General features: G+C 40.9%; 1 protein-coding gene and 1 long non-coding RNA gene across 2 annotated transcripts; both read left to right on the forward strand.

Annotated features, from left to right (window-relative positions):
* The first annotated feature begins 10,126 nt into the window (after nt 1-10,126).
* Nucleotides 10,127-11,106, forward strand: LOC104606804 (uncharacterized). The gene has a single exon (XM_010272173.2). It carries the CDS (start codon nt 10,195-10,197, stop codon nt 10,822-10,824), a length of 630 nt encoding a protein of 209 aa, XP_010270475.1. The 5' UTR covers nt 10,127-10,194; the 3' UTR covers nt 10,825-11,106.
* Nucleotides 11,107-14,094: 2,988 nt separating this feature from the next.
* LOC148791417 (uncharacterized) lies at nt 14,095-14,934 on the forward strand. Its single transcript, XR_016076123.1, has 3 exons — nt 14,095-14,232; nt 14,305-14,412; nt 14,487-14,934. It is a non-coding gene; the product is annotated as an uncharacterized LOC148791417 (long non-coding RNA).
* Nucleotides 14,935-21,883: the final 6,949 nt, after the last annotated feature.

Here is a 21,883-nt window from a genome sequence, read left to right on the forward strand (position 1 = left end):
AATCCTTGTAATTAAACCCGAGCTCAACCCATGACTGGAGCGTCTCCCTTGTCTTCTTGTCCAGTATGACGGCGGGGTCTTGAACAGCCGTCCTCCAATGAGTGGGGAAGGGCCACCCTGCGGTGTTCTGGACTACAAAGTAGTCCTGCTTCCAAGCCGGGACTTTGCTGGGAAGCTTGTGCAGTAACTTGAAACCTGGGCGAGGGGACAGGTAGTAGGCTCGCCTATGCTCGGGGAGAACTCTTGAAGCACTCTTCTTTATTAAGAGAATTGAGCAAAAAATATCTAAGTCTAAAGGGAGGACGTACTCAAAGCAGAGGGAAATGGTCTCGACCACATAACGAATGGAGTTCGGGTGAAGCTGGTCCATTGTGACGTTGAAGTGATTCAGAACCTCTATGATAAGGGGGTGGAAAGGAAGACGGAGCCCGACTATGAGCTGCTCCCGGAAGATCACGATCTTGTCAGGACCGTGCTCCCATGGGAAGTTACCCGCAGGCAAACTGTAGGTATACTCCCTAGGTAAGTTGTACTGTCGGATAAGGTGTTGGAGTCTCTCCAGGGTCATGGTGGAAGGACCGAACCTATCCGGCATCTGACCTCGGTGAGAGGTGGACACTAGATTACCCGAGGCCTCCCGTGCCTCGTGGGACTGGACTTCGGTAGGGTAACCCTAAGCCAAGGTACCCACCTCGGGCTCATCCAGTTGACTATCGAAACTAGACATAATGAAAGAAAGAAACGAACTGGAAGAAATAAGGAAACTGAAAGAAAAGCTAAGGGGACTCACCAAGGAAAAGCAACCAAACTAGGGAGAATTGACCCGAGTTCTAGACGAATGTTGAGAACTTATGGCGAGGGAAAGATGACTAGGACCCCCACTATTTATAACCACCATACTCGGGCATCAATGGTCAAGATCAATATGATTTGATGACTTTCAAGAAAACTGGCTACACGACCCCCAAGGCAAAATCGGTTTAGCGCATTTTTTGATGTCTGCAGAGTCCATAGATTGCGTGACGTCCGCGCGTGAACTATACGCGACCCGGGTTGCTCTTGATTGAGCCGAGCAATGAACTGGTCCGACCAATGAGCTGCCTGACAAGAAGACCTGAGCTCCGAGCCAAATCCACCCGACACATCGTGGACTCCTCGCGCTGGGTCAGAACCCCCAGCATGGGGAGTGGGGGGCAATTGATGGGGTGTGATTTGGCCCAACCTTGTAGCACGGGGACATGTGGACATGACCTGGCACAAGTGACAACTCAGTGTGACAGCCTGACCATTACTCGGCGTAACGAACTCGCCGGAGCTCAGTCGGACAACTCGGTGGATGTGGCAACTCGCCGGGAAGTGACACCCAGCTTACCCCGAATTCTCTCTAAGGGTGGAGCTCCTTGAGCCCTTCCAAGCAAGGAGTCCTGAGCTCCTCCCAATGAGCCCCGAGCTCTTCCTTCCTGAGAAGGGAACACCCTGACCTGCGGCTAGGTATCCCGAAGTGGAAACACTTCAGGTCAGCACCATTAACACTCCTTTCCATACTTGCCTAAGGCCTGCTTCAAGCATAAGCACCTCGGCGCACCCCCAACACCTCAATGTAAGGTAGCTCGGTGCAAAGTAGCTCGGCAACCTGCAGGAAAGATCTGCCTGACAATAGTACCTACCGAATCTGGAGGCTGCACCCACGTCCCTCGTCAGGCGGCGTCGTGCCTGCCATTTCTAAAAGATGTGGCATGCTTGGAAGGTCCGTACCCTACAACAGTTGCCTGCACCCGCCACCTCAGCTCTGGTAGTAACAACTGCGGCAGAGGCGGTTACGCCTGATTTGACAGAACTCCAATATAAAAGGACCCCGATCCCCAAGGAGCACATGTATTGAACTTGTGCCATCCACACTCTTAGCTCTCTCTTTACATTTTCTACAGTTCTCTCAGAGTTCTAACTTAACCGTCGAAGTGTTCCCGCCGGGCGACCTCCCCGAGAATTCTTTACTTTCCTCTTCTTCTCAGATACCGTCCGTTGCCAAATAGGAGCCAGGTTTTCGCTAGGTAGGAGTGTCTGGATCGCGCACATCAAAGCGTATTACGTGCGCACATATGTAACACTTCAATGGTGAATATTAAGTTGTAATTCACTTGAATAAAAGCACAAGAAAGGTTACTATGGTGAGTAGTCTATAAATGAAGAGTTGAGTTTTATTGCTTTGCAAATTTGATATTTATTGTTTTTTTTATGGGTTCAACTATGACATGACATCTAAAAAATTTAGACTCCGTTTGGTTTGCAGGAATAGTGTTTAGGAATCCGAATTGGAATGGGTTATTCTGATTTTAATTGTTTCATTTGATGAAATCAAAATCTTATTCTCACTTTTCTCGAAATGGCATTTCTCCATTTGAATGAACAGTCATTCCCTGTCCCTCCTTTGAGAATGAAATCTTATTCCTTTTGATTTTAATTCTTATTTTCATTCCTATTTAAACCAAATAGAGATTATGGGAATAGACCATTTCAATTCTAATTCTGAATGATTTTAATTTTAATTCCGACTACAAATCCAACAACCCTTGTAATCAATCAACTAGTATCATAAAAGAGTTGATCAATCATCAAAATTCATGAAATGCTTTAGATCAATTTTTAAGTATTATTTGTCAAATCTAACACGTGACAAAATACATAAGTCAGATCCTCACTGTCTTAGCATAGACGTATCCATGGTCCAGCCTCAGGTCGTGCATGACCTACTAATAAACCCACTGTTTTTTTCTCATTTCTAGTGGAAGATAAAGAAAGCTTTCATGTATTGAAAAGGGGCCCAGTTTTTCTTCGTTGAGGCCGAAGAGACCGAGCCCGTAAGGTTGAACAAGCCATGAAGCTTGAAATAATTAATTTTATCTAATTTGACCTATATTGTAGCCCTATTTGACACAAGGCTCCTTTCAGCTCTAAACTAATGTGGAAGCGACCAGTTATTGACGGGTAAAAGACTTAACTCCCCTGAGTTTTCTTTTAAATATACTGAAATATTCTCTCTTTTTTTAAATTTGACTAAGACCTCCCGTGAGAGTTATATCTAATAGAATCATTAAAAACTCTTTTTTATACTTACTATATATTTTCAAAGCAGAAAAATCTCTTTTGCAAAAAATTTTTATTTTTTGGTTGTTTTGTCTTGACCCATCCAAAAACTTTCCCAACCAGTATTTCAAAGAGGTTGGAATAAAAAGAAGATTAAAATAAAAGATTTATATAGGCTCAGTTTGGAAAGAGTACAATTACAAGTTTGTAGAGTGCAAAACCTTGTATTTTGTATTATCTTGTATGTATTTGCATTGTACATATTTGTATTTGTACTCCTTTTAATTGAGCCATAGAATAAAAAAAAAAAAGATTTCTGGGGGCGTTGCTTAGTATTGATCTAGAAGAAGCCATTTTCAACTGAAAATAGAGTTATAAAACAGATATTTAGGCTTAGTTTGGAAAGAGTATAAATACAAATATATACAGTACAAATACATAGAAAATAATACAAAATACAAAGTTTTGCACCCTACATATTTGTATTTGTATTCCTTCCAAACTGAGCCTTAAATTATAAAGTTAGAAGGGACTTGATTTATTTACATAGGAATTAATATACACATTTCTGCAGCTTTAGGGGAGATCATTTTTTGGTTTTTAATCCTTACTCGAATAATATAAATAATTATTCAAATCAAAACAAAAATCCTAAATTGATTCAAACCCGTCTGATGTAACCGCTTCTGGTCACGTATCATTTTTTGGCCGATGACTCAGGGGCTGAAGCGGATCTCCCTGTCATAGTGCAACCTGGCTGCTCCCGAGCTGGAGATGATCTGCTCATCTTTGTAGACGGTGAGAACTAAGGAACTCATCCTCCCTATAGGAGATGATCTGACTACTAGCAACGACGGGAGTTGAGGAACCTGCAGGAACTGAATCAGAGAACCCAGGGGTGTTTACCTGACGGGGACACTCCGATGGCTAAGTTAGCACACAGTAGTGAGCTGAAAATGATATTAGAGAATGAGAGAGATAGAGAGCTAGAGAGCACCCTTTTCTTTTTCCTCCTCTCTCCTCATTTTTCTCAATTTTTCTCATCCTCATTTTGCCTACCTTCGCCCCTAGGGGATGAGGTCTTTATATACTAGAGTCCTCGCGGGTTTGGTGGAGCAGTTCTTGGATTCCCGCTGTGATGGGACCTGTTTTCGTGTTAGGTGGGAATGATGCCACCACAGCCGCTACAAGTCATAATCCCGTGAAATGCGAGGTACGGTGGTGAACTCCTCGGGGTTGTCATGCGGTGATCAGTCTGACTTGGAAGCGAGCTGTCTGTAAGGTGCCAGGCTGCATGGTGGCGAACTGCCTAGTGGCGAGCTGCCTGTAAGTGCTGCATGTAAAGTGTCGGGCTACATGATGGCGAGCTGCCTGTAAGTGCCAGGCTGTCTGTAAGTGGTAGGTGTCACGATATAATTGGAGGGCCAAATCCGCCCTCAACACCATCATTTCATTGAACTTAATTAAGCACATTGTAGTCCCTTTATCGCATCGGATATCATTGAGACCTCCACACGTCAATTCCTGTTTATTCCTCTCACCTAACACAACCACATTGTAGGTCAGGTTCATGTAGACACTTTTAGTTGATTTCAGGTCAGGTCAAATTTTGGGTTGGGCACCTTAAACCTTTGGGTTAGAGTTGACCCATGGGTCAATTCAAAAAATAACTGAAATTTCAAAAAAAAATGAAAAATTCTAAATTAAAGAAATTAATCTTAAAATTTCAAATTACCTTTATGGTTTAGTTAATTGACTAAGTGTACCTTTATTGTTTGAAAATTGACTAACAATACCCTTACTGTTTTTGACAATTGACTAACTCTACCCCTGTCGTTAGCATCCGTTAATGCTCCGTCAATATCTATGCACATGTGACCGCATGTGACCAATACAATTTTTTTAAAACCCAATATTACCCTCGTACCCTGAGCCCCCCCCCCACACTCTCTCTCTCTCTCTTCTAAGACCTCTCCCCCTAACTCTGTCTCTCTCTCCATTCTCAAAACTCCCCCCACTTTCTATCTCTCGCCCGCACATTGACCGCTAGTTAACGACGAGTCTTCCCTTTCTCATCATAGCAGTTCTGCCATAAATCATATGACAAAGAAAATTTTCTCTACCTGTTTCTTCTTTGACAAACTCAACATTTGAAAAAGCTTTAATAGGACAAATAGACAAAAAAAAGAAGAAAATTCAAAAGAAAACAACGAAACAGAGTAACTAAAGATCCACTCTTTTAGAATTTCTTACCTCAAAACCTCGATTGCTATGGAGTATGGAGATGAGGGAGAGGGAGGAGAAGACTAAGGAGTATGTTCGGATCCGTGCGCGCATCTCTTTGTGGCTCTGGACGAAAAAGGTAGAGATCATGCACCGATGGTTATGGCATAAACGGGTTGGACTGCGTCGAAGATAATCGTAAAGAGGCTTCCTATGACACTGTTCTTTCATTCATGAGAATTCAATAGTAGAAGCTGAGTGAAAGATGAAGGGGGATAAGACACGGGTAACGGATTCTCGATAGGAAACGGTGACACGAATGAAGCGGGGCTCTTGTTTATACTTAACCGGCCAGCACTACTTCTTGCAACCGATGAAGACATACGACATAATTTAGATGTTTGTTCAGTATCATTGCAGCTGAACTTCCAGCCCTGCATAATGACCATTTGTTTTGTTAATGAGCTCATTGTGAGATCCAATTTCAATAATGGAACCTCCATTGACCACTGCGATTTGGTCTGCGTTCTTCACCTTCGAGAGCTTGTGTGCAACCAACTAGTTATTAAATTATTGGTTACTTTTCATAGTAGAAAAGATTATACGCTAATTTAATATACCGTTCAAACTTAATCAGACAATTGAAATCATCAAATCATATTGACTTTTAATCTCTCTCTCTCTCTCTCCCTTAGTTGGATTTGGGTGAACCCGTGTAATGTTTTTCGGAGAAACCTAGATCTGAGATAACCCCGATGAGAGCCATCGGAGAGATCGACGACAGTGGAGATCTGATAGAAAAAAATGATTGTCTTGTATCGGAACCCAAATCTGAGATAACCCCGATGAGAGCCACCGGAGATGTTAACAGTAGTAGAGATCTTAGAAGCGGTAGCAAAACCTGAAAAAACAACTTTCTGATCTCAAACCCAGAGTAGAAATGTAGTAGAAGTAAAGATGAGTAGAGAGAGATTGCAAAAGTGGAGAGGAGGAAAATAAAGAAGAGAAGAGAAGGGATAAATGGAGAAGGACGAATCAGGTTGCTCATGCCTAAGTAGCGATAGGAAATTCTAGTTTAATCTGAGCACATGCATAGAGTTGGAGCAGATCCTCTCTGTCCAACCGCGAGCACAGCGGCAGCCTCCGGCTAATCTCACAAAACACCACACCCCCTAACCTTCCAAAGATCAGCTCTAAAAAAACTTGTAATGATCAGTTTTTTCGTAAGAAAGAGGACCGAGCTGGGGAATCTCTCTCCATATGTAAGTGAGAGTTGAAGATGGGGAAGGTACAAATTGAGGAATTGCCATTCTCTCTCTTATTATTTGTTCTTTTTTTCACTCTTTTTGGATCGGAATCAGACTATCAATTTCAGAGAGTAAGTGTTTCTCTTCCCTTTCTCTGTTTTATTTTGAAAATTTGAAGAAGAAAGGATAAAATAGTCTTTTTCACTTTTATGTCAGCGGACATTAACGGTAAGGGAAGAGTTAGTCAATTGTCAAAAACAATAAGGGTAGTGTTAGTCAATTTTCAAACAGTAAGGGTACACTTAGTCAATTAGCTAAATCATAAGGGTAGTTTAAGAAATTTACCCATTAAACAATAAAGAATAAAGGCTGAATACGTGAAAACTTCTAATAATTTATAAATAGTTTCAATTAAAATTGACAATCAGGTCAGCAGATTGATCTGTGAATGAACCTGACCCAACTCAATTTTCGGGTCAGATCGAGTCACAGATTTGGAAGGCTAAATATGAGGCCCTAAACTGTTTTTGGATCGGGTTCATGGGTTTGGGTCAGATTTTTCTTGAATTTCATTTTCAAGTAGTTCCCATTTCCCAAGTGTGTCCTCGTTTTTGAATGACCAAAGTGACCTTAAGAAGCAACCTTCTTCCAAATAAATAATGTACCTGATAAGGTTATCTTATGCTTAGAAAAATAAACATATATTTGAGAATTCCTACTTCATACTTGTATTAGATGCTGATGAGGGCGGATTTGGCCCTCCAATGATATTGTGACACATGGCACCTCATGACAACTAGGTACAGCTCGGCACTTCACAGGCAGCTGGCCACCAAGCAGCCCGACACTTCACAAGCAGATCGCCACAAGGCAACTCGCCACAAGGCAACTCGCCACCAAGCAGCCCGACACATCCCAGACAGCTCGCCACTAGGCAGCTCGCCACCAAGCAGCTCAACACTTCACAGGCAGTTTGCCACTAGGTAGCTCAGCACCAAGCAGCCCAACACTTCATAGGCAGCTCGCCACCAAGCAGCCTAGCACTTCATAGGCAGCTCGCCACCACCAAGCAGCCCGACACTTCACAAGCAGCTCACCTCCTAGTCAGACCAACCACCGCATGGTAATTTCAATGATCTCACCATCGTACCCCGCGCCTTACGGGATCATGCCTTGTAACGGCTAGTATTAGCTCACCCACTCCCCGATTCAGGTGGAAATGGGCAACCTTACCGGTTGGTGGCATTATCCCCAACTAACACGGAAACAGATCCCATCACAACGGGGATCTAGGAACTACTCCACCAAACCAGCGAGGACTCCAGTATATAAAGACTTTACCCCCCAGGGGCGAAGGAGAAGAAGAAAGGATGGGTGATCTCTGCTCTCTAGCTCTCTCACAATCCAATATCATTTTTAGCTCACAACTAAGTGCTAACTTAAGCATCAGAGCGACCCCGCAGGGTAAACAACCCCGGGCTCTCTGGTTCATCACTTGCAGGTCACTAGGTCCGTCGTCTACTGGGAGCCAAGTCACCTCCATCTAGGAGCAGCCGGATTGTGCTACATCATTTGGCTCTTGGCACCTAGGTCCTCATTTGGCAAAAGTTCACTTCAGCCTCTGAGTCATCGGCCACTTGGAAGCAGATCAAATGACGAGGTACTTAGCACAAAAAATTGGACATCACCAAAAAGTGAAACATCATTTGGCGCCGTCTGTGGGAAACACTACAAAGAGCTAAGTTCTCATCCTCTGAAGGGCTAAGTCCTCTTCTTCCAGAAAGATAAGCTCTCGTCCTCTAAAGGGTTAAGTCCTCTTCTTCCAGAAAGCTAAGTTCTCAATTTTTGGAAACTAAAGCTCTCGCTTTCTAGTTTCCATTTTTTATGAACTCAAAGACTATGCAGGAAGTTGATAGCTAATAGACTAAGTAGTTCTACCAATTTTATTTCAACTCGAATAAAGCCTCATCAGTCCTCTTTGCGAGGTCCCCTCTACAAAGATGAGCTCTTCGTGGCTTCCACGGGACCAACAGACTGCATGGATGCCCTTGCTGGTCGATCCTTCCAAGGCTCTCGTGCGAGCTGGCGACCTAAAGTTAGTAGTGTTGCCCCCGTTGGTCGGGCTCCTAGTAGCTTCTTGTAGGAGTGGGTGACCGGCATCACGAGGCTGATGCAATGCAATCATAGCTCTAAGGTGCCCACCCGGCGGCCTGGCGTGGCCTGGCGACCTGCGCGCAGCCTGGCGGCCTACGTGCAGCCCGACGGCGTGCGCGCGATCTGGCGGTCTGGCCCAATCACGAACTAGCGAACTGATAAAAGACTTTCTCACCACCTAAGACCCAGTCGCCTCTTCGGCATGGGCGATCAAGTAGAGTGGACTACGAGTCACTTTCAGAGCCTAAGGGATAAAGTACCGAACTGGCAAAGACTTCAACACCACATAAGACCCAGTCGCCTCTTCGGCATGGGCAAAATCAAAGATCAAGGAGAGTGGAAGGGCTAAAGTTCCGAACTGGCAAAGACTTCGGCACCACATTAGACTCAGTTGCCTCTTCAGCATGGGCAAAATCAAGGGTAAGGAGAGTGGACTGCGAGTCGCTCCCAGAGCCTAAGGAATTGAATCGATGCTTACGAGCTCATCGAATTAGTCATTTCATGCCAAAAGGAGCAATCTACTCCCTTCACCGAGTTACTTTCAGCTCAGTAGTGGGGGGCAAATGATTAGGGCAGATTTGGCCCTCCAATGATATTGTGACACATGGCACCTCATGACAAATAGGTGTACTAAGCACTTGTCTTGATTATTTAACGATTCTTATTCAACAAGATGATGTTATTTCTGCAAGTATACCATCTACTGACGCCAATTGTTCCTCAAAGCCAAACCCATGAACAATTTGTCAAAATCAGCATCAACAGTTTGATGGGTTTTAGACATGTAATGTTACAAGAGGAAATGTTGTATGTAACAAAACTATAATCAATCAAAGAACGTTGAACTCTTTACTACATTTACTTGTACTGGAGCATGTATCTCTCCATTAAAATAATGGTTATTTGCCATCTTTAGGATCAGTGTTACAAGCTTTTTCATCAGTAGAATTTAGTCTTACACGGTACTCTGGTATTTTTGCGCTTCTTCTCCGTAGCGTAGGGGTGTCCTTTTGGCCCAGAAAGTCAAAAAAAAGGAGCTGATGGGGTGATGGACTTAATGTGTCAATGAGTTAGGCCCAGTTCAGACCCGAGCTGAGAAGCAGCTCGCAAGACATAAGCCAAAAAGCGGAAAGAAAAAGTAGTTAGGCCAACGATGGAAAATTATTAATATCAGGCGAGTCCTATCTACATGGGCTTATGATTTTAGTGACTTTCCTTTCTGAAGAGTCAAGCGGTAGCAAGTGGAGTCTTGTTTGGTTCCAAAAGTCAAAAAAGAGCGAAATATCTTCCCCTACTGGATATGCAAGTTAGGTCAAAATGCATGGAGATTCATCTCCAAGCACAAACAATGGTTTACTCGGTCTATGTGCAATAGCCCGCGTTAACTCTACTAGGATCGCTATAAATACGTAATGTTTGCATGGGGCTTATCACACTACTTTCTCAAATCGATCAAACATTAATTCATTGATTGATTGAGCAGAAAATGGTGAACTCGAAGTTGGTTTCTGTTGCATTCTTGGTTTTACTTTGTGTTGGACTCTCCTCCGCTGCTAGGTCCTTGCTTGCCGCTGGTGGAGGAGGAGGGGGAGGTAGTGGTGAAGGAGGTGGTGGTGGTGGAGGTACAGGAACTGGGTCCGGATATGGCTCAGGTTACGGAGAGGGATATGGTTCAGGGGAGGGCATTGGTTATGGTGGGGCAAAAGGGAAAGGATATGCAAATGGCGGAGGTGGAGGCGGAGGCGGAGGTGGAGGTGGTGGAGGGTCTGGGAATGGCAGTGGTTATGGTTCCGGAGGTGGAAGTGGTTCTGGGTATGGTGCTGGAGAAGCCGTAGGTAGAGGTTCATATGCAAGTGGTGGAGGTGGTGGAGGTGGAAGTGGAGGCGGAGGTGGAGGAGGATCTGGTAATGGAAATGGAAGTGGTTCCGGATACGGTTCTGGTAGTGGCTCAGGATATGGAGCAGGAGGTGCCAATGGTGGAGGCTATGCCAGTGGTGGAGGAGGTGGAGGTGGACGTGGTGGTGGTGGTGGTTCAGGCAGTGGCTCTGGCTCTGGCTCTGGCTATGGTTCAGGTTCTGGATCCGGATACGGTGGTGGAGTTGGCCATAGACCATAGACATTCACGTCCCACATTCACATGGTCACAAAACCACCCTCTTTCTCTTGCGTGTTGTGTGTAATTGGGTATTGCCTGCGTGGAATGAATAAAGGTCCATTATGTCTAAGCAATAAGCATATTATGTGCGCGCTTATGTAACACTTCAATAAGCGTATTAAGTTGTAATTCACTTTAATAAAAGCAGAAGAAAGGTTACTATTGTGACTCTATGAATGAAGAGTTGAGTTTTATTACTCTGCATATTTGATATCATTGTTTATGTTATGGGTTCTAGTTCAACTTCAAGTTCAACTCTATGAATGAATAAAGGTCCTTTGTTTAATTTTTTGTTTTTTTTTGTTTTTGGAAATAAAGCCCTTAGGCTGTTTCGTTCAACTTTCTACTGCATAGAAGAAAGAAAATCGGGCATCACTGACCACATATGAGAACTATCTATGGATAAAGCTTCTTTTCTTCTATAGCATGGCCAATATTGTTAGTGTTGCCTAAGTCTAGGTGGCATTATACCTTGGGGTGTTCGTGGTCTGGTTTTGTTCAATTTAGGAAAAATATCAGACCAAAGAAAAAAATTAGAGTTAAGAAAACTTCAGACCAAACTATCCAGTTTCTAATATGGTTTGGGCCATTCTATTGGGTTTAACCCAATTTGAATGCCCAAATAATATATACTCCTGCATAAATAACAAATAACTTCAAATATCAGATTGACTGTTGATAAATGCCACCTATTAAAAGTCATATAAATTACATTTACATTGTAACATAAACAAGTCACATTGCGCATGAAATTACATGATAAAAATTGAAATAAACAACAACAATGTATAAAATACTTATATAATTAAGAGTTATGTAATATTTTTAAATGTTAAATGAATACTTATATTGTGTGTATGTGATGGGTCTATTGTTAATACTTCAATTTACCGGTTTATGGTTTGGTCTTGTTTCGGAAATTCAATTAGTCAAACCGAACAAAAAAAAAAAAAATTGTGGTATGAGAAATTTATAAACCAAAACAAACCATTTTTAAGGCCAGACCAGATCAGACTGCCAATTAATTTCAGTTTGGTTCGGTTCAGTTTGGTTTGGTGACTTAGACGATATAAGGAACACCCATAGTCAATTCCATTAATCACCAAATATATGGTTTCGAAAGTTTATTTTATATAACTTTCAAAGAATCCAAAACCGAATCAAACTGTTTTTATGTCCAGACCAAACCAAACTGTGAATTTCAATTTGGTCTGATGGTCTAAACCGTATAGTAAACACCGACATTCCTTACTACTTTTCTATCAAGTGCTAACACGGCTCACTTGTCATAATCGAATTTAGTTACAGTAATCTCATTAGATGTCAGTGAAACATTACTAATATCAACCTTTAGAATGCTATTGTTATCAACAAGAAAAAGAAAAAGAACCATACATCAAAAACCAGAATGCTATTGGCACATAATGGATCACAGTTATCAAAGGGTTCGGCCACCATCAAATCTCTTCATTTTCAATCATTTCAACCCCCCTCCCCCAGTGGGTACTCCATTGCAGCATAACAGGAGCTCGCAGTGCATTACCCTCCACCGTTTAGGCAGTGTTTGGTTGCAGTGCAATTTTATTTACACTAGTATAAATGTATAGGAGTATAAATGAAGAAAATCTAAATTCTCGTTTAATTTTGTTCTGGGTTTTACTTTATTTTGTTTCATGTCTTAATTTACTTCATTTGTACTGCAATCAAACAAAACAAGCTAAAGTTTGAAACAAAAATGGGTGAGAATTTACACTCAAATCATTTGCACTGCCATGTTTTTGCATAAATACAAATTTATTTGCATTGCAATCAAACACAGCCTTATGAATTACTTAACAAAGACATTTTCAAGTGGCCACCTTCTTCATTAGGCTTGGGCCAATTGGTCCAAGAGCCCAAGCCCATGATGTTGAACCAAACCATACCATGTCTTATGTCTTGGGCAATATTATCTGAGCCTAATGAAGTATGGGTTTAATTTGTGTACAAGAACACGTGGGGTCATACCAGCACTTGTCTTGATTATTTAACGATTCTTATTCAACAAGATGATGTTATTTCTGCAAATACATCATCTACTGACGCCAATTGTTCCTCAAAGCCAAACCCATGAACAATTTGTCAAAATCAGCATCAACAGTTTGATGGGTTTTGAACATGTAATAGTGGTTTGGAATCCGAATCTGAATGGGCTATTCTGAATCCAATTGTTTTAATGGATGAAATTAAAATCTCATTCTCATTTTTTTAGAAATGTCATTCTCATTTGAGGGAACAGCCATTCCCTGTCCCTCGTGAATGAAATTTTATTTCTATTGGTTATAATTCCTATTTTTATTCTTATTTGAACCGAACAAAGACTACAGAAATAGATCATTTCAATTTTAATTTTGAAGGATTTTGATTTTAATTCCTACTGCAAACTAGACAACCCTTATAATCAATCAACTAGTATCATAAAAGAGATTACCAAACATCAAAATTCTTGTAATGCTTTGATTGGTTAAATCTCTTCCAACCAAATGGTATTCATCTAAATCATTAATCACATATTCATCATAAATTCTTCCTTTGTTTAAATCAATTTTTAAGTATTATTTGTCAAATCTAACACGTGACAAAATTCACAACTCAGATCCTCACTGTCTTAGCATAGACGAATCCATGGTCCAGCCTCAAGCGTGCATAACCTAATAAACCCCACTCTGTTTTTTTCTCATTTCAAATGGAAGATAAAGAAAACTTTCATGTGTTGAAAAGGGACCCAGTTTTTCTTCGTTGAGGCCGAAGAGACCTCCACACGTCAATTCATTGAACTTAATTAAGCACATTGTAGTCCTTTTATCGCACCTGATATCATTGAGACCTCCACACGTCAATTCCTGTTTATTCTTCTCACCTAACACAACCAACTTTCCATTGGATACTCCTTTGCAAGTTTTAACTTAAAATCATTTGTCAAATGGAACCCCAAACCTAACTTTAAGGCCCGAACCTCAATTGGCTTCTCCACCACTACCCCAACTAAGAAAATAAACCTAAGAGGCCAGAACTTTGAATTCAGTTGGTTGGTGACGTGGACTAATCCATGCTATCTCGTCGATTGATCCACATCACGGGCCAATTTATTGTGTACGCCTTTATTTCGTGGATTTGACCACGCTACCGTGTTGTATGGAATGAGGGGTTATCCCATACTTCCCATCTAATATTTACCTTACAATAATCCAACTTTATTTTTACCGTTGCAATCTATCACAGAGCACCGCCGCTACCATTGCTTCACCGTTTGCCGCTGCAATTCCAACCATCGCATCTTGCTTCAACACTCATCATTGCAACTCCGACTAGCACTACACCGAATTGTCTGTAAGTATAAAGAGAACTCGTTTCATATTTGATTAATGAAAGAACTCCGACCAGCATTGCAATCTCTCACAGAGCACTGCCGCTACCATTGCTTCACCGTTTGCCGCTGCAACTCCGACCACCACATCTTGCTTCAACACTCACCGTTGCAACTCCAACCAGAACTGCACCGAACTGTTTGTAAGTATAAAAAGAACCCCTGTTTCATATTTGATTAATGATACAACCCCGACCAGCATTGCAATCTGTCACAGAGCACTGCCGCTACCACTGCTTCACCATTTGCTGCTGCAACTCCGACCACCGCGTCTTGCTTCAACACTCACCGTTGCAACTCCAACCAGCACTGCACCGAACTATCTATAAGTATGAAAAGAACCCATGTTTCATATTTGATTAATGAAACAACTCCGACCAGCACTGTAATCTGTTACAGAGTACTGCCTCTACCACTGCTTCACTGTTTGCTGCTTCAACTCCAACCACCGCGTCTTGCTTCATCACTCACCACTGCAACTCCAAACAGCACTACACCGAGCTGTCTGTAAGTATGAAAAGAACTCCTGTTTCATATTTGATTAATGAAACAAATATGGTGTTTTCGGTAGAAAGAAAACGAAAGTTCAAAAATTTTGTCTTTCTAGATTTTTAATTTGCACCTGTTTCATATCCGCTTACTCCTGTTTCATATTGTCTTTTCATTGCCACTTTGCACAAGTATTTGATCATCTTTTTTTCAATGAAATAAAGTTATATGTTTGTAAGATGTGTTATTGATACATTATCGTTCGTGAATGAAGAATTATACTAGTAACTTTTGGAAAGCCTGTCAATGTTTTTTATCTACTGAACATAAATAAGAAAATAGTTGCAACCCCACTTTCCCGTGAAGAAGACAATATTTCCCCTTCTGCCCTCTCTCTGTCAAACCGGTTCTGAGATATAGTTACTGCATCCCAATCAAGTAGAAGAAGTAGAGGGAGTTTCTGATGGTGCAATAAATACAACTACTCAAGTTAATTCAACAACAGAAATTCATCCAGTTTTGGATAGGAATTATTACTTGTTAGCAAGTTAACGGCATGCTTAGATATGGCAAAAATGATGAATAAATCATACCCAACGATGCCAAAAGAAATTCGTCAACAAAATACAATACCATTTCCTGAGACGAATAGAAAGCAAACATCTCAGTTATCATGGTCCACCACTCAAAAGAATCTATCAGAAAACATGATGAGCAAGATCCAGGACTGATGCAACAATAAAATCAGGGAATGGTGCATTGGTAAAGAGGTAATGCTCCCAATGCCTCCCTTTCTGCTCTTTCCTTCTTTACCTGCATAGAAATATAACCCAACATTGATCACAATTGGAGCTTATTGTCGCCTCAACACAAAAGAGACATTGCAATAGCTGTTTTACAGATTTTGCCCTGATAGTTTAGGTTTACACTACAGAGATCAACCTGTTTGAAAGGGTGATATCTGTATTTGCATGGAAAAATGATTAAAGTAAACACAATCCATTCTCAAATATTCAGTGCAGGTAATTGAGAGCATCTAATTAGAAGGTGCACATTCAACCTCCAAACAAACCAAACAGGAATACCATGTAATTCACATGTAGAGCTAAAAGCTAGGAAAGAAAGCCAACAAATAGAAGTGACAAAGGTATGAGTTTTTAAATTTTCAAGGTGTAAATTTGGAGTGAAGTTATTTATCATACACTTGTTTAAACATTGCAGGAGAAGAAAATTCTCCTTCACTGTTGTTGTGGGCAATCATATCCTTACAGACCAGAGATGATCATAAATTAATACGAATTCAGAGAAACAAACAAGGGCTTTACGATTGGATAAATTGAATAGAAACTAGGAAAAAGAAGAAAGATGCCAGTCACTAATCATGGGCATGATCATGAGGAAATCATACCCTCTTTTTTGAATCAAGCACCCTTGGAATTGTAGTTCCAATCATTGGCGAAACAAACCATACCCACTGTTGGGGTGTTATGTGTTTTGCTACAATAGTATTGTTTCCTCAGATAAATCCAGGTCAATCAGGATCAAAGTTGATCTCCTTAAGGTTTTGCAAACTTATAACCGGACCCAATCCCCAATTTTTCCTCTGGCATCGGTCGTCCTCCAACCAACAGCCTCTCACCTAATGGCCAGTTTTCCTTGCTTCAGTGCTTCTCCAGTTCCCTGTCTCTTTCTCTCTCTTACTCTCTGTTTCCTATCATCTTCTTCTCTACTGCGCCAACCATCAAGCAGACAAGCATGCATCAACAATGCAACAACGCCGGTCGCCGTCTCGACTCTGCTAGGACCGCCACCTCCTAGGCTCTGTCTCTGTCTCTCTCATCTCTCATCTTCGCAGCTCCGCCACCTCTTAGGCTTTCACTTTAGGCGACAACAACCACCAACCAGTCCGACACTTACAAATCATCGACCACCACTTTGCCCTCGCTAGCTCACCCCTTTGTCATGCTTGTTTAGGTATTTTTTCCCTTTTTTTTCTTATTTTTGAGTGTAAAAAATCAAAAAACCGAGCCGCGGTTAACCGGTGGACTGGTTAACCAGTTACATCAGTTCAGTTTCGATTCAGATTTTTAAAAAATCAATCAAATAAGTTCGGTTTAAAAAAAAAAAAAACCCACGGTTCGGTTAACCCCTAGTCATAGGAGTGTGGGAAGATTCTGAGTAGAAGATACGGAGTGGAGATGTAAATGTCATAGAAGGAAACTGAATGTTCTAAGGTCAAGTTAATTAGAAAATAGATAGGCTGGATTGATCAACCTGCCTGGCCACGGACAACATATTCACAAGACTAGGGATGGCAACGAGCCGAGCTCAGTTTCAACCGAGTAGCTAGTGAAAAGCTCGGCTCGGCTCTGTTTCAACCGAGCTCAGGCCCAATTCACTAGCTCGATTATTAAACGAGCCGAGCTTGATCCTACTAGAACTCAGCTCGTGAGGGTCACGAGCCGGCTCGAATATATATATATATATATATATAATAAAAATATTATAATTATTAATTATTATAATTCTTAATTTTTTAAATATCAAATAAAAAATATTTGTATCTATAATTTTTCATTTTTATAAAATATTTTTTCTAATAATCGAGTTCGAGCCTTATAGAACAGTCTCGAGTCAAACTCGAGCCTGGTTCTATTCGGCTCGACTTGACTCGAATCCACCCCTACACAAGACTATTAAGAATTTGAGCTAAGTACAGGCTCCACTTATTATATTTGATAAGGCCCTATCTTTTTCTCTAGATATCGCTTCTAACTTTAGCTTGTTTATAATAATGAGATTAATTTAAGGTCCACTCCTTGACTCTGGATGAAAATTTTGCTACTATTTTGAGAAGTTGATCAAGTGGCCGATCAGTACTTGTCCCTTATTCCGGTTTTAGTGAACACTGGATTATTTGAGTGAGTGGATTAACCATGTGAAAACTCAGCCATTCTCACTTGACTTAAATCTATACTTAAATCTATATGATCAATCGGACCGGAAGACCTTAAGTTGCTATTCACAACGACCTCTCAGTCAACAGAGTGGACTAGGGAAAACTCAGCTGCCGACCAATTGGACTCAATTTTTGGTGCTTTTCTTACTCTGTACTACGGCAGTGGAGGTATGGGTGGTGGTGGTGAAGGCATTGGGTTTGGATATGGCTCTGGTGGTGGAAGTGGCTATGGCCATGGTGGTGGAATAGGAGTGGGAGTTGGTATAGGAATTGGCCTTGGAGGAGGTGGTGGGGGTGGCCATGGCGGAGGTGGTAGAGGAGGTCAAGGCTCAAGGAGTGGTAGTGGGTATGGTTCTGAGAGTGGCAGTGGGTCAGGTTATGGTTCAGGGGGATCCCCAGGTGGTGGTTCATATGGGAGAGGTGGTGGAGGTGGAGGTGGAAGCGGAGGTGGGGGTGGAGGCAATGGAAGTGGGAGCGGATCTGGATATGGTTCAGGGAGTGGCAATGGATCAGGTTATGGTGCAGGGGGAGCCTCAGGTGGAGGTTCCTATGGCAAAGGAGGTGGAGGTGGAGGTGGAGGTGTGTCACTTTACCACGCCATCAAGTGTCATCCATAATGCCTACAGCCGCCACTCCAGTATCCAAGTGTGTGTCATGGGTGGGTTATGTATGTATTTTGTATGGGGGATTGTCAATGGCATTCTTGTAATTATCTAGTATGATTTTTTATTCTTTTGATGTATCTTTATGTCATTCCCCCAAAATCTAAACGTAGTCTTTGAAGGGAGGTAGGTAGTCGAGTGAATCAAGAGCATGTAAAGGTTAAGCATGAGATCCCTTTGACATTGATCTGTATTCTTAAGCTTGTCGTCCATTAATGCAATACAAGTTCCCTTTTGTCTAATTTGTGCACCATCTTTATTGCATTTTCTTGTGATGTTGCTTGTCACTTAGGCTTACCTGTCGTATTCGAGTGCCACACGGGGCCCCAACGACTAGCCCCGTGACAAGTGGGCATATACCTTGAAGCAATTGGAAACATCCTAGAAGTATGGACTAATTAACAAATCTTGAATCAATCATCTCTCCCTCTCTAGCTCTTTCTCTCTCCTCTCCGTGCTCTCGTTTAATGACTGTTGGGTGTATTTAGATGTTTGCTCTACTGTGCAACTTTGGAATAAATTCGTCAATCACCATGCTCATGGCATAGATTGAACGATGACTTGGATGTGCAGTTCATCATCCGTGCGGTTTTTTTTTTTTTTTTAAGGCAATAAAATAAGTTATTAAGTATTTTTTTATGGTAAATAAAAAAAACTCTCTCTCTCTCCAATATATTTGAAATTAACAATAAATGACGAAAGCAGAGGATTTCTTTGAGAACTAATTTTTGCATGGTGATTAATGGCAGACTAAATGGGTATATATCTTAGGAAACTCCTCTATGACAAAGAATGTTAATTAGCACAAAGTAGATTGAAAACTTGTGATAATTGATTTCTTTCCCTTCGCTAGAAAGGGTTGAGTTGTTCATGAAAGATATAAATTTCAGCCATTGAGCATTAATTTGCCAAAAATCAAAAGATCATCAACAAACCGATCACATAGATATGTAAGGATCCTTAAAGCCCACAAAGAACGACCAGCTATTGCACTTATATGATTCGCCAAAACTCATCCTACTGTCACTTTTTAAACAACTGAAATGAGATGAGAAACCATACAAGAATTTAATTTGATTAATTATAATATGGTCGCCACCTGAGGTGAAGTCGTTCAAGCTAAATCCAAGCACAACTCTTCCAGGTTCAGGCATGAGTGGGCAATAGTCGGGCTAGGGCAAGTTGGTGACAAAACATATTGATCAGAGAAAAGACCTTACATGCATGGAATAGTAACAGTAGTACCAACAAACACATCTTTTAACTAGAAATTAAAGGGTTGTAACTAGATCAATTATTTGAGGAACTAACTGGACTGTCTGAACTATTTCTCCAGTGGCCAATGTGGACAACTCATCAAATAGCAGAGTTTCGAATTGGTGGAAAATGCAACTTAGGTGGGCCAACTCAACTCTACTAGCTTTTTCTCAGGTTGAACTGGGTTTTTTTTCGGCTATGAACTAGGCTTCTTAGGCTAGTAAACTTAAGCTTAATTCTATATTAGGTTGGTCTTAGGTTGAGTAATGAGCTCATAGGTGCCCAGCCAGACACTGTTTATTATGTAAGTAAGTAAAAGGAACATTTACAGTTTACTTCTTTATCATAAGCCATTTTTAAAAAATTTTGGAACCCCTGCCCTTGTCTACTCTCCTTACAGATACAACATAACTCAATCTGAGTTATTTTGGGATTTAGATCAGTCTATGCCTGAACTTGCCTTAAATTGGACTGGGTTTTAGGATAGGGTGCTCAAGATTCACGAACTATATAAATAGACCATTAGTTCAATATTCTTGTTTTATACTTTCCCTTAATCCTAACTTAATCAAAATTCTCTATGAATATGATGATAACAGTAGTCCAAACTTTCAATTCTTTAATCTGAAAAATGCCCTTTTCTAAACTGAAACCTAGCTATATGATGAATAGAGAATGAAGAAATGAACACAACGCTCGCTTTTTTTTTCAGTCTCAAAACAAGTTGTATGACGACTCTTCATTGTACAACCGGACTGGCAGACCTGTACTCATATTTGCCTTTGTTATTGACCTACAAAGATACGCAAGTGTGTTCAGAACACCGATTACAAAAGGAACTAAGAAAGCCTCTGGATTGGCAACCTGATCACTCCTTAGGTCCATGAGCATCGTATTCAGCCACCATGTATTGGACCTTAAATCAGTCCAATAATTCCAACAAATATCTTGGCCATATCTAATAACCCTAAATCATATCATTTGGGTTGGACCAGAATGTTATATTATAATGCTACAATGATGTAGTATAAGAGAAGGCCAATAAGTTCTATGTAAGTTGGGACCACTCCAAGACATATAAAAAGCTTGAATGACATTATTGACCTAACCGAGTAATTAGTTACTAAGTTAGCACTAGTGCAGAACTTCTATTTTGATTTGAATTTACCAATCTAGTACCAACACGAAATTTCCATCTTAGTTCAAATTTATCGAGATAGTGCCATCATGGAATTTCCATTCCGATTCGAATTTACTAAGATAGCATCAGCACAGAATTTCTATCTTAGTTTGAATTTACCAAGATAATATTAGCCAAGGTTCAAAATGTCGATACGCCAGTAGAGGCATATATCGGGCAAATCAATATTGTTTTTTATTTTTTTTTATTTTTATTTTTTTTGCAACTGGTTTAGGGGGCCGGTTTAGGGCTCCTCCACCCCCTGAACTGGTCAGACCCCCAATACACCCACTGTAGGGGCGTATCGGAGAGGTTCCAGAACGATACGTATCAGCCGATACAGGCCGATACGTGTTGATACTTTGAACCTTAGTGTCATCGCAGGATTTCTATTCTAGTTCATAATTACCAAATTAGTATTAGATTATAATTTCTGAATTTATATTTAATTAGGACTTTCCTTTTGAAGGGTTTAAGTAAGATTCTATTATAGAGTGTTTTCTTAGATTATGATTGCTCAATTAAGATTTTCTTTTTGAGGAGTTTTAGGAGGATTCTATTATGGAATGTTTTCAGATTAGGAATAGAAGCTATAAGGGTGTTTGTCTACATAAAGAGTAGTTAAGGGAAGGCTAAGAGAGTTTTTGATATTGAATTTTCTCTTAATTATTCAGTAAAGAATTCTTCTTCCTCACAGTTTGACTTCTGCTCTTTTCTTTGAAACTTTTCTCAATGTGTTTTGTTTCCGTATTGTGCCATACATGGAGTAATATATATTTCCAAATACCCATCTTGAACACATAATAAAACTCTAGACTACAATCACAAACCCTGGCATCGATCACCATTTGGTTGATCTGTTCAAATTAAGATATTCTCAAATGTTTAGTTAATGGAAGTGAATATAAATATATGACTGCCTATGATCAATGTTTTAAAAACCTATCCGGAGGTGGACCCACTTTTTCCTTCAGGTCATGGGTCATGTATAATTGTTTTTTAGCCCCAAAAAAGGGTTTTTTGGCAAAAATAGCGGGGCAATGCACCTTTGGCCCCTTGGCCTTGAG

Source organism: Nelumbo nucifera, chromosome 5 (genome assembly GCF_055504915.1).
Source record: "Nelumbo nucifera cultivar China Antique chromosome 5, China Antique-T2T, whole genome shotgun sequence".
Classification (NCBI taxonomy): domain Eukaryota; kingdom Viridiplantae; phylum Streptophyta; class Magnoliopsida; order Proteales; family Nelumbonaceae; genus Nelumbo; species Nelumbo nucifera.

What these genes read in the sequence shown, in the direction of transcription:
- LOC104606804 (XM_010272173.2), top strand. Translation starts at nt 10,195, where the DNA reads ATGGTGAACTCGAAGTTGGTTTCTGTTGCATTCTTGGTTTTACTTTGT.